Source organism: Colletes latitarsis, chromosome 9 (genome assembly GCF_051014445.1).
Source record: "Colletes latitarsis isolate SP2378_abdomen chromosome 9, iyColLati1, whole genome shotgun sequence".
Taxonomy (NCBI): domain Eukaryota; kingdom Metazoa; phylum Arthropoda; class Insecta; order Hymenoptera; family Colletidae; genus Colletes; species Colletes latitarsis.
Window position 1 is genome coordinate 12,938,205 of NC_135142.1, and position 13,584 is coordinate 12,951,788.

At 37.2% G+C, this 13,584-nt stretch overlaps 1 protein-coding gene across 8 annotated transcripts in view; it reads right to left on the reverse strand.

Moving 5' to 3' along the window:
- Positions 1 to 535: 535 nt before the first annotated feature.
- LOC143345876 (SUN domain-containing ossification factor) overlaps positions 536 to 13,584 on the reverse strand; it is a 177,956-nt gene continuing 164,907 nt past the window's right edge. For 4 of the 8 annotated variants that reach the window (XM_076773433.1, XM_076773435.1, XM_076773432.1 and 1 more), the window contains 2 exons: positions 2,874 to 4,157; positions 536 to 2,790 (listed from right to left, as the gene is read on the reverse strand). In XM_076773433.1, coding sequence (XP_076629548.1) covers positions 2,755 to 2,790; positions 2,874 to 4,157 — 1,320 coding nt within the window. In that variant the 3' untranslated portion in view covers positions 536 to 2,754. Of the gene's footprint in view, positions 4,158 to 13,584 lie in introns of all 8 variants that reach the window. The other 4 variants (XR_013080334.1, XM_076773434.1, XM_076773431.1 and 1 more) reach the window with 4 other exon arrangements.

The window sequence follows — 13,584 nt, forward strand, 5'->3', positions numbered from 1 at the left end:
ATCTTTATTTTTGTTTTTCCTTTTCTCAAACTTCATCAACATATTCGTGACACTTTTCTGTTTAAAATGACACCAAATACGATATATAATTCAGAACCTACTTATTAACGCAATAAGCGATCAAAGGCATGCATCACTCAGGTCACTCCACGTCGGCTGTATCGAAACACGGGCGATGTTTACGGGAGTCCATACAGAATCAGTATTTCAACCTGCGACCTCTACCAAGAGAGGTAGAGGTCGGAATTGAAACACCGATTTCGTATACGCTACCGTAAATATCGCCTATATTTCGCTACAGCCGACCCGAATCTAAAGAAACGATATCAAATTCGGCGATACTCGAGCACTCAGTCCTTCTTTGTCATATGCTCGCTATTCTTTTCTACACTCGCCGCCTCCAGTAGGCATCAACAAAGTATCAAGAATCGTTTCTCATCCACGCTACAGCCGAGCGTTGAACCCCGAGAGCGTTGTTTCTATAAAGAAAATACTGTAATTGCAACTGAAAGGGGTCAGTACTGTTGCAAGAAAATTTTACATTTTTTACATTTTTCAAAAGATGTATGTATTGCTTTTTACATTCAAGTGATATAAACCACAAGAGTAATTTTTATTACATTTCTTTCTTTTTACAGATGAAAGCAAGATGTACAGCACGTTATTTCAAGAGATGTGGTATTACATGTTACACATTTCATAGATCATCTTATCATAACATAATCTTGACATAATCTTATATATTATAATGTGCGTTCGATAACTACTTTCTGTATCAGACGTTTATTTATGTTAGGACAAGTGCATAACTTTTATGTTCTGCCTGTGTTTTCCTAATAAAAAACAGTCTAATGTTACAAATTTCATTTTTCTGCAATATCCTCTCATATGTCCTTTATTCCCACTTATAATTTGTTACTGTAATTATTATATTTCAACTAATTGAAAATACACAATCCGTTTTTTACATTCCCACTACCAGCATTGTTTCATATACAATAACTGTGCATATCTTTACACATTCAAAATGGTATATGGCAATAGCAGGCAGCTCCCTCACATTTCTTTAGGCAGCCGCGTATCTGCTGGTATTACCATTTCTGTGCAGAGAATAGCTGCTGTAATACCGACTTGCCGAAGCGTCGAGGTCACGTGACGTGTCTACCTCCTTAATCTAATACAAAAATCTTCTTTTATTTATTTACAAGATAAGAAATTGTTTTTGTATCCATTTTATATTTTAATTAAAAAGAAGGAAAAAACATTATACAGATGCAAGGTTATGATTTTCTTCCCATATATTCGAAATGATCGCTACGATATTTCAGGCACTTCCTTTAAACCAATCAAAAAACTTTTTGAACAAAAGTTACACAGCAATCACTTGACAAGAAATTGCAATAGTAAAAATTAGCAAAACAATTTTTATTAAAAAAAAAATCAAAGTCGTTTCAATTGATGCATCTTTGTATTCTCTTTAAAAAAATGTAAGAGGTCTTAGGTTGAAAATTGACTAGTTTAGAAGTTATGATCATTGTTCCGAATTCTCATTTACGCGAAACACTGTGCTGCGGCTTAACCCCATGTTACGGCGCCGCGAGCGCTGGTGACTAGGCGCCTGCGGTTGAGTGGGAATGCGGTGGGAGGAACTCCGTGATGTTTCAGTAGAGTTCCCAGTTTTCCACCAGACGCCTGAGGATGGTCACCGTGAGGTTTTAGCCGGTAAGTGTCCGGCACTACCCGCTGGCCCTCCCTTCGGGCATGGCCCGGAGTGCTCATGAGAATTTCTCCTCGTAAAAAAAAAGAAAAAAAAAATAAGTGACGTATCGCCATTTGAGCTACTGTCGAACCTAAACCTCGATGACAGGTTTATAATTCCGGCTCCTCACGATACAGGATTCTTAAAAAACGGCCTATACCGCTAGATAAGCTAGTCATGACACGTGCGTCTGTTTTTTCAAACGGCGTTGACGCTAACAACTACTTACATTTATGAATAGTGTTTTCAGGCTACTTAGATATGCAACACAATAATGTTTGTGTTGATATTATTTTCTTATTAGAAATTATTAGTTCTTTTTTATGTATTAATTGTATTACAAAAAAAAATCCAGAAGTTGGAAAAACCAATACTTAACTAGTTTATTTTCAAATGACGTTGCCAATACCGTCTGTCGTACAAGGGTTAAAAAATATAACAAACTACAAAAAACAATGCTGAATCCAGCGCAAGTTTTTATCTTATTTGTAACCTTAATATGTTATTTATCATAATGTAATGCAAATATATTTTTAAACAATATACAGTTATAATATATAAATCAGTTGTTCCTTTAAAACAGGGGTTAATTAAGAGACCACTGCACATCAGTTCATATACAGAAATACTGGTTGAAGATCCGTATAGATTTAAGTATCAAGAATTCCATATTTCATATTTGTTCTTCATTTTGTCTGTTAGATAATTGGTTTTTTGCTCCTTGTTCGATTGATTGCTGGTATAATCGTGTGAAGAGCAAGATCAACGACAGTTCTGAAAATAATGACAAAACAAAGCCGTACCAAAGTCGTACGTCTTTTTACACGCGTAAGTCGAAATTCAAGATAATACTACTACCTCACCATGCTAAAGTCATATTTTTTAAGCAGCTCTACATAAGAATAACTTACCTAATAGGTACACTTACATTCACAGATATAAAATTTCATACAAGCATAACCGCAGTATAACTTAATCCTTCCACACTATTTACTTTATTTAATAATATCATACGAGCGTAGCATTCGAATCTACGCTTAAATAAAAACATTACGAAGTCTATCAATTTTAAATTATTTTAATCAGCCTATTTCAATCAAAAAAATTTTCTCACCATCTTCTTAAAACCAGTACTTTTTCTGTCATTTTTTTTTGACATCGATATGACACTACTGCTTCTTGATTCATCACTTTGGTTTAATAACAGAACATCGGTAGTTGTATCATCATTAGTATGAATTTTTTCTAGAAATGATTTTGAAGCAGTAGAATTTATTCCTTCTGACTTATCGTCGGAATCGCCTGAATTCTGACTCCGTTCTGTATTTGCATAATTAAAATGAGGTTTCCTTTTTTTTCTTACACACATAGCAGTTTTCATGAAGAAAGGCGACGAGTTTAATTTTATATCCTCTAGGATAACGTTACTATTATTGGAATTAAAATTATCTGTCGACAATTCGGAAGCAATCTCTTCACTTGAAATATCACTTTTAGGTAACATGTTTATTGACGATGAATTCGATTCGTTCAAATTTTCAATGCACGACCTACTAAACTTAGTGTGTTTTATAGACTCGGAATTAAAACTCTCACCGCATAATAATGATAATGGGACACTATATTTTTTTTCATGAACATAATCGTAAAGCCAATCGACTGTATTTTCTGGGGCAGATCTTGGTCTTCTGCAAATCTGTGCGCGAGAATCACTTGCTTGTGATACTTCAGTCGATGAGACGCTCCTCGATGTTACTTCTATATTACCTGTAACTCTATTTCCTGCAAGTTTGCAATGTACAACTGAATTCCTTTTTTCGTCATTATTTACATTTGCATTATCAGTACTGAGAATGATTTCCTTCTTACGTTTTTTCTTTTTTGCCTTCTTAGTTTCTTGAGATTTATCATTAGCTATTATTTCATGGTACGTGTCGGTAATATTGGAAGCTATCTCGCTTGGTCGTCGCTTTTTCGGCTTTTTCATATGCGAACTAAAGGTTTCTGCACTTTTGCGACGAATCGACTCTTTTGTTAACTGTTTTTCTTTTCCCTTGGAACTTTTAATTCTTTGGCAATATAATACAATCAAGAATATTAAAAGGACTTCAAAACATACTAATAAAATATGCTGACCCATCATCGATAATTTTCCAAGCCAACTGTCTCGATCGTATAGAAGATTTTTTACTGATTTTGTCAGACTGTCTATTTCTTTTCGCAACATAACAATTTCTTCAGCTTTCTTTGATTCGCGTTCCTCTCTCCTTCGTGTGTCCTCGCTCATCGCTAAGACTGCTCGCTCGAGTGATCTTTGCATATCTTCGACTTGTTTTTTGTAGCGACGACTTAACTCCTCCAAGTATTGTCCACTCAAGGACATATTCCTCTCTAACGCCTAAAAATATAATAATGTCAATGTACAAAAAGTAATAAAACGTTGCACTAACAATAAAATTGGTGAAATTCAAATAACACTGTTCTACAAATTAAATTTTTTTTCTGTTTTGCAATATCCATTATGTGACTTTTGTAAAGCTCCATTCCCCAAATATGAATCTGGAAATGGAATTGCTGTATCACCCTCACTTTTAAAAAAATACGAATTTTTATAAAAGCGCCCAATTTTAGGTAAAAACGAGGTATTACGCGAAAAATAAAAACATCAGAAAGTTCCATTTAGTCTTAAAAGATAGAGAAGAGATTTCTGAATATGCTAACATCGATAATTATAATATTTTGTGCTGTTGAACTATTGTAAATGATCACCAAAGTTTAAAAAGCTGTCGAGGTGCCATAGAGAGACTTGATGGCTAGGCACGCCGATTGACCGTAGCGTAATAACGATGCCTGCTCTCAGGAATTATTGGCTGAGTCGCGCACAACTACAATTCCATTGCATGAGGAAGGACGTATAGTGACAGAGTAAGATAGGACAAGACTGAAGGACATTGGCATAACCATATGCTCAGAATACTAACTATGAATAGAACAAAAATGTATCTCCTGTGGTTATGGAGACCCTACTACTATGTAATGTAACATCAGAGCGGGCCTCTCTAGTGAGAATAAGGTGACGCGAAAACCTTCTCACCTTACCCTTGCCTATTCAATATTTTTGTTTATTTACGAAAACTTCCTCACCTGACACAAAAACTATATACAGGATCTGATTCTGCAGACATTTCTGAAGAATAAACTGTTTAACAGAACTGTAGAAGCCGTTTACAATTGTCGTAGGTCGAGAAAATATTTATCGGTAACGCGTGTACAGCGTTTTACCGCCACGTGACTATCGTTTGCCTATCTCGGTTAGGCAATGCCGTAGCTATACAGAATGTTCGGCCACCCCTGGGAAAAATTTACATGAGCGATTATAGAGGCCAAAATAAGACGAAAATCAAGAATACCAATTAGTTGATGGAGGCTTCGTTACAAAGTTATTAACGTTTAAAGTTCCGCCTGTAGAATGGCAATCTGCGTACAGCTGCGTTTGAACGGAAGGATGTGGCAGGCAAGTGCTAGTAGTTAAATAAGATTCAACCTATTTTATGAAAATTTAGTAGGGCATATCAAAACGCGCCTGACGAAATATTCACAGAAAAAGAGTAAGTGCCACTTCCAATACACAATGTTGTGCACGAAAATTACCCACACGCGATCATAGACGCACCACGATCGTCCACGGTGTCCGCAAATGTCCACAAATAATCCTTTCAGGCACTAACCACTATGCAATTAAATAAATTTGCATCGCGATTATGTTATTCGTGAGGGTCTATGTGTACGTGTACTACGATTGTTCCAAGTTACTTACGAATAGAACTGTTATTAATTTTTCAAATACACTTCAATTTAAAAATGTAAAAAGAAATTTAATAAGTATTCGCTAGTTGATTATATCACTGTATTTCTTACCTGCTACTTAATACATAACTGAATGAAATATGTCTAAAATGTGTCGCGAGATCTGTCTTGACTGATTCTTTTTTACGACGTTTTTAGAGTGCATGCGCGAGCATGTGTGTGTGTGTGTGTGTGTGTGTGTGTGTGATAAACGAGACGAGTGACGTAAGAATCGGGGTCCAGTTCGGCATTTGTTTCTCTGAACCTCGTCGATCAATGGCACAGTCAGCTGCTAGTATCGCTACATTGTTCGGCGTAAACGCAAATCGACGCGAAAATTTAATTTCTCCTACGATTCTTTTTTACATTTTTAAATTGAAGTGTATTTGAAAAATTAATAACAGTTCTATTCGTAAGTAACTTGGAACAATCGTAGTACACGTACACATAGACACTCACGAATAACATAATCGCGATGCAAATTTATTTAATTGCATAGTGGTTAGTGCCTGAAAGGATTATTTGTGGACATTTGCGGACACCGTGGACGATCGTGGTGCGTCTATGATCGCGTGTGGGTGATTTTCGTGCACAACATTGTGTATTGGAAGTGGCACTCACTCTTTCTCTGTGAAAATTTCATCAGGCGCGTTTTGATATGCCCTTCTGGATTTTCATAAGACACGTTAAATCTTATTCAACGTAAGGTGTTCGCGTTCCCATAAGTGGACAAAAATCTAAGGCTGTCGATAACGTCGGTAAGTAGAATTTTTCATGCTGCCTGAGAACCACTAGCACTGGCCTGCCGCAACCTTTCGCGCGAACGCAGCTGTACTCAGATTGCCATTCTACAGGCGGAACTTTAAACGTTAATAACTTTGTAACGAAGCCTCCATCAATTAATTGGTATTCTTAATTTTTGTCTTATTTTGATCTCTAAGATTGCTCGTGTAAATTTTTCCCAGGAAGGGCCGACCACCCTGTATATGTAGCTACGGTACTTGCCGAGCCAAGATAGGCAAACGATAGCTATGGGTCGTAAAACGCCGTACACGCATTACCGATGAATATTTTCTCGGCCTGTGACAATTGTAAACGGCTTCTACAGTTCTGTTGGACAGTTTCTTCTTCGGAACTGTCTGCAGAATCAGATCCTATGTATAGTTTTTGTATCAGGTAAGGAACTTTTTGTAAATAAACAAATATATTCAATAGACACTACGTACCTCGATACTTTTTTGAACTTTGGCAATCATTTACAACAGTTCAAATGCACAAAATATTATAACTATCGATGTTAGCATATTCAGGAATCACTTCTCTATCTTTTAAGACTAAATGGAACTTTCTGATGTTTTTATTTTTCGCGGAATACCTCGTTTTTACCTAAAATTGGGCGCTTTTATAAAAACTGGTATTTTTCGACAAGTGAGGGTGGTACAATAATTCCGTTTCCAGATTCGTGTTTGGAAAACGGAACTCTACAAGAATCACTTAGTGGATATGGCAAAACAAAATTCGTGTTGAACAGTGTAATTTTTTGATGTTAATTAGACATCGATACTAAGAGATAAACTAGTTACGGCATATACACTTACTGACAATTAAGAAACAAAGTAAAAGTGAAGATATCAATTGAAACGGCATAGAGACCAACAGGCAGAATTGAGCATCAATAGATTAATTTAATTGGAATTATCAACCGATTAAGGGGTAAGACCACTGTAAAAACCTGAAATAAAGCGTTCTTTTGCGATTTTTGTTTCTGGATGGATGGAAAAATAAGAGGATAATAACACTCAAGAATGTTATTAACCATGTCGTTAAATGTTAAAAAAAAAAAAAAAAAAAAAAATAGTACAAAATGACTTCGCTGAAGCCATTCTCGCGAGGCGCGATTTGAATTTGAAGCGCTCTGTGGCACGCAGTTTAACTGATAGAAATTTGTACCTGGAAGAAAAACAAAAAATTTTCTCTTAATCTACATGAGTATAGCTAGAGAAATACGTAGAGGATTTTTGAAACATTAATTTTTGTATGATTGACAAGCAAGTGAAGTAGAAAATTCAATTTTGTACAAAAAATGGGGCAATTATTTATCAATAAATAATGTTAAAATTAACTTATCGAAGATCCCCTACGTGTTTCTTTAGCTATACTCATATAAATTAAGAGAAAATTTTTTGTTTTTTTCCAGATACAAATTTGCGTCAGTTACACTGCATATCGTAGAGCGCCTCAAATTCAAAACACGCCTCGCGAACGTCGTCATTTTGCACTATTTCTGAATAAATATGTTTTTTTGTAACACTTAACGATATGGTTAATAACATTCTTGAATATTATTATCCTCTTACTTTTCCATTCATCCAAAAAAAAACATCGCAAAAAAACGCTTTATTTCATGTTTTTACAATGGTCTTACCCCTTAACGAATGCAATTGAAAATTTTATTGTCAGAAGTAAATGGGGTAATTGTTAGTTATCACGGACGATTGACGACTGACAAATGAATACTGTTTAATCGATCACGACTCACGATTAAAGTAAATATAGCGCTAATCGTCAATCACATTTACGAGTAATTTAAACGAAGAATATAACATTTTCATCTTATTTTAGCCAAAAAATATGCTAAAAATTTTTTTGGGGGGAAAAAATTATTCTCCTAGACACCTATTGTTAAAAAACTGATACTTTTAACGACGATGTCCGAATAGAGGAATCACAGTTTACAAGGAAAGCGATTACAAGTTAAATGGTTTTCTTTTCGACGGCCTTACGGTCGACCGTTTATTACAAAATATGTAAATTAAAACAAAACAAAGAAAACCAACAAGATTGTTATAAAAATATAAATGGAAATAGGAAATTAGAACAAAAAATTAAAACATTATAATTTTCATCTGTCGCCTTGCCGCGGACGGTTGATAATACCTACGCTTATTGCAGTCGATTGCCCAGTGGACGGAGCGGAAAGTGGAGGTTGTAAGGCTCCAAATACACGTTTCCCGTGAGTCTGGCCACTGAGTCTATGCGTCAAAACGCAGTGCAATGCAACAGACCAACCGACGGTCTGCGACTATTTCAGGACATTCCAACAGACAGTCTGTTGGTCGGAGGTTGCACTACAAAGCCCAACAGAATATTGTTCACTGCACATTACACATCTATTCATTGCACTTAACAGTATTTGAACCACGTGGGGGCCTGACCCGCGAATCCTTTACTCCTCCGCACAAGTGCTCCTCTAAACGTTACACCTACGGGGTCTGTAAGAGTAAAGAATCGAAAGCCGAAAAGTCAGGCGTCCTAAAAGGACGCCGACCCGACTACAGTGAACCCACCTGGAGGTATACCATGTAGGTGCCTCCCTTAGGTGTCTTCACAGTCGAGCGGCAATTACAAGGAAATCAAGACGGTATCCGTCAACTTCCTTGTGTCTCAATCGTATAAACGATTGCGACGACCACTCAATGCTGCATGGAGGATCGAATACCCCACTGGTGTATCTCTCGGCTGATCCCCCAGGGATCCCCCATCTCTCCCCAATCTATCGGTGTATTTTCTCGATTACTCCTACCACAATACTGATTTCGTGGAACCTCGATTGGGAAATCCCGTACGAAATTCCAGGGTACACTTGCCCGAATCTCAAAGCGATCTGTTTATCAAGGGAAAAATCCACTATCCTCGAGTTTTAATGAATTCTCAGCTGTGTGAGATCTATCAGGAAATCTGCACCAGACTGAGCTACTGCTCGTTACACCGGGCAAATACAGGCAGAGAAGTTCTCGGACAATCGGAACTTTCCTTTCGCAAATCTTTCTGTTCGAGCAAGATCGGGAGCCGATACGCTCTAGTCAAAAGTCTACGTAGGACTGCGCCGATCGACAGCCGAAGACGCGGCCGCGTATAGTCCGGGCCACGATATAGCAAGGTCGTAAACTCGAGTAATTGTCAAAGTTTACACGTTTCAGCTCCCGGAACAAGTGAATTGACAGAAATACGAGCAGCTAAGGGCCTTAGACCATAGTCAGGATCGTAGGAAAAAATGCTTTATCTAGTGTCGTCATTTTTAGAAAGCCATTTTTAGAGGAATTGTAACAGGTAAAGGTCTTACTCAAATCTTTAATATCTTAATTTACCTGTTTATAATATATGCATATAGAAAATGAAAAAAGGTAGTACAATTATGGACACAGAAAAACATTCAGAAAGGCACCCTCAAGCAAGATGTCATGTACGGCCCTAAGTGTCGCAGCAGTAGTTAGTCCCAACCCTCAAGAGTTTAGTCTACGACCTCGCTATATCGTGACTGAGACTACAACAGCCGCGTTTTTGTATCACTACTCGCTGTACGAACTCACCTACAGAGAATCTCAGGAATGTCACGTACGCAAACAGGATTAACGGAAATTGCGGCCTAGGATAATTGCTCGGCATTATGCAATCTTTAAATACCTGTATATTTCAAGATATTAGTACATGTATTGGATGTACAAACTATCAATAAAGTGTCTTTGTTATAATAATTACCTTTTTCCATTGAATCATAATATATTTTTATTTATTATAATGACATATAAATTTGTGACATCTTTTATTGAAAAATCTTGAAACAAATCTACTATTTATAAAATTATTCATTATTTTTTTTAAATAAAATAACGAAATAGTGTTTTAAAAATGAAATTACAGAGATATAAGATAGCATATTACTTAAAATAATATTTCAAAAAAGTCCATGTTCGATCAAATATCATTATTCTTATACTTTTCAATTATTATTATTTATACTAATTTCTTAATTAATTATGCTTACTTTCTAATATTATTTTCCTATTACAACTGAAAACAGTTTTAATTATGATTAATTATTGTTGTGCTGTTTGACTCTGCCTGTTGTAACCGATAGCAAGGGTCTATGCTCGGAACGGCAGGTACGAAGAGTAAGAAATATGGAAAGTATTAACCATCCAAATTATTAACGATACCATCCTCACAATGCAGCAAACTTGGACCATGATGGACAATACTTTCAATGTTTCTTACTTTTCGGGCCTGCCGTTCCGAGCTAGACCCTTGCTATCGGTTTCAGCAGGCAGAGTCAAACAGCGCAACAATAGTCCCGCTTTTATGACTTGCCACTCAAGCCGAGACGTATCCGCCGAAAATCAGTAAACTTCCAAGCGTTATATCTTGAAAACTAATAAAAATCGGGTAAATAAAATGCAGGTTAATGAATTCGCCTTTAAAAACACTATCGCACGATCTAAAAAAAAATATATAGTTCCATTTAAAAAACCAAACTTCACCATCGTATCTTTTAAATTAATAGCATAAAAAAATTTTCGATTACACCAAAACAGAAATCCTATTTTATCCTGCAATTTACATATTGTCGCGTTGCGAACCCTCCGTTATGACCGCCAAACAACAAACGATCCCAAACTCTGAAATAGCCTTTTACAACCATCATACATCAAAATTTGTTCTTTCCATACCTCCGTACCAGATGTCAAGCAGTTGCGCGTCGAGCCCGTTTACGAACGTTTTTTCCAGCTATTAGGATACAATAGCACTTCCGCGCGACCACCGACACAGAACGCAGAAAATAAAGCACTCTAACAAGAAATTTTCGAATCATCAAAAAACAAACCACTATACATTTATTTCGAGTCCCCACATTGCCTATCCAACAGAACCTTAAATACAGTCCACTTTCAAATTAAAATAATCACACAAAGTTAACTCGGCGTGTGACGTACTTGTTTAACCTTCCGAACATCGTCGGTGGAAAACACGTACACGACATTTGGTCCTTCGAGCCGGATATTCACGGCAAACACAGAATTGTAGTGCATTGTAGTGCAGTGTGGTGATTACCAAGGAGTAATTCAATTGAGAAGATGGTATTCCTTGGACATCATTGACAATTGTCGGTAATGCAACAGAAGCTCCGACGTTGACACATACGATTTTAGCCTTGCATTGAAGAGGGCACATTAACAGCACACCGTAGGACACTACGTTGCATCAATCTCAGCAATCCAAGGCATCGCAGCAACAGCGAGGCCACGCAGCATCAACGAGGCATCGCAGCATCATCGAGGCATTGCAGCCGCGAGCAACATTTCAAAGTTCAGACGTCGATAGGGTGAGTTTAAGAATCATCATTCCTTTCACACATTTTCCCTATTGCAATTAGTTTCGATTTCGATTTCATTCAGTAATTATTACAATGGCATACGTATCTGAGTCAGCACAGATGAAAAGCCTTAGGAGGCAATGAGCTACCATTAAGGGGCAGTTCACACGAATCGAGACATATCTGGATGAGGACGATCAGTTCGATATCCACGAATTACAAATTCGAAAAGAGAAAGTAATAGAATTAGGCAAAAACTTCGAAACCGTACAAACAGCAATAGAATCGGAAGACGAAATTTCTGACCACGAGTCGGAACAAAAGCAGTTTGAAAAGAACTATTTTAAAATCACGAGTATAATAAACCGTCGTATCGAGAAATTGCAAACCCCTAACCCAATAACAAATACAGGTAGATTTACGGACTCGCCGAACACCGTAACAGTAAGACAAGAGAGCAGTCTTTTACCTAAAATAGAAATCAAATCGTACGACGGCAACCCTATTGAGTAACATAGCTTCCACGATACTTTTCGAACACTGGTCCATAATAATGAAAATTTACCGGCCGTACAGAAATTTTATTTGCTAAAAAACGCACTCCGCGGAGAAATCGCGTCAGTAATTTCCACTTTAAACACTTCCGAAACTAACTACCGTGTGGCTTGGGATTTGTTACAAAAGCGATGTGACAGACCACGGCAAATACTGCAAACCCATTTAAAAACTTTATTCGAATTGCCCGAAGTAACCCGCGATGCCTCCTCGAGTCTCAGATCACTGGCGGAAGAGGCTCAAATGCATGTGAACACACTCGGCACCCTAGGTCAGCCCATAGTACAATGGGACGCAATATTAGTTTATCTAGTAGGTAAAAAATTAGACAAGAATACGCGTCGCGGATGGGAACGCACTTTAGAGAACGACGAGATGCCGACGTTCGAACAATTAATCAATTTCGTAAATAATCAAGCGCGGGGCGATGAAATTGAAACGGAAACTTCAAACGCGATTAGGCAGGTTTCATACCAAGATCGTCCGATAAGAAATAAACCAAATACAAGAGAGTACACTCACGTCGCGACGACGAATACCAACAAATGCGTTATATGTAGGGATAATCATGAAATTTATTATTGTAAGCATTTTCTGTAAGCATCAATTCGGAATCGATTCGAAGTAATGAAACGTAATAGATTATGTATTAATTGCTTTCGAATCAATCATTTAGTCAGCACATGCCAAGCTAGCGGATGCAAAAAATGTAATCTGAAACATAACATCTTACTGCATTTTATCGACGAAGCGCGGACTAACATAAACCTTCATAATGCTCAAATAGGAAGTCAGGCAACAAGCTCTGGAGTCAATGCAACAAGCTCGGGAATCAATACAACTGCATTAACAATTACATGTAATTTCGAAACATTGCTCGGGACAGCACAGGTCAAAATATTGGACAAATTCAATAGGGAGCATGATTGTCGCGTGTTATTAGACGGTGGATTGCAAACCCATTTCATAACCACCGAGTTAGCCGACAAATTACAATTACGCAAACACAGCATCAATCTAACCTTCTCAGGTATAGGTCAACAGGCGACCAGGGCACAACACATGGTAAAAACAATAGTCAAGGAGCAAAACAGTACATTTTCTACCCCCCTTTCATTTATTACTGTACCATCGATCACAAGATTACTACCGTCTCGTCAAATCAACCGAACAGCAATCCAAATTCTACAAAATGTCGCGTTAGCAGATCCCACGTTCCATAAACCCGGGAAAATAGACGCGTTATTAGGCAACACGGTGTTTTTTAACTTAC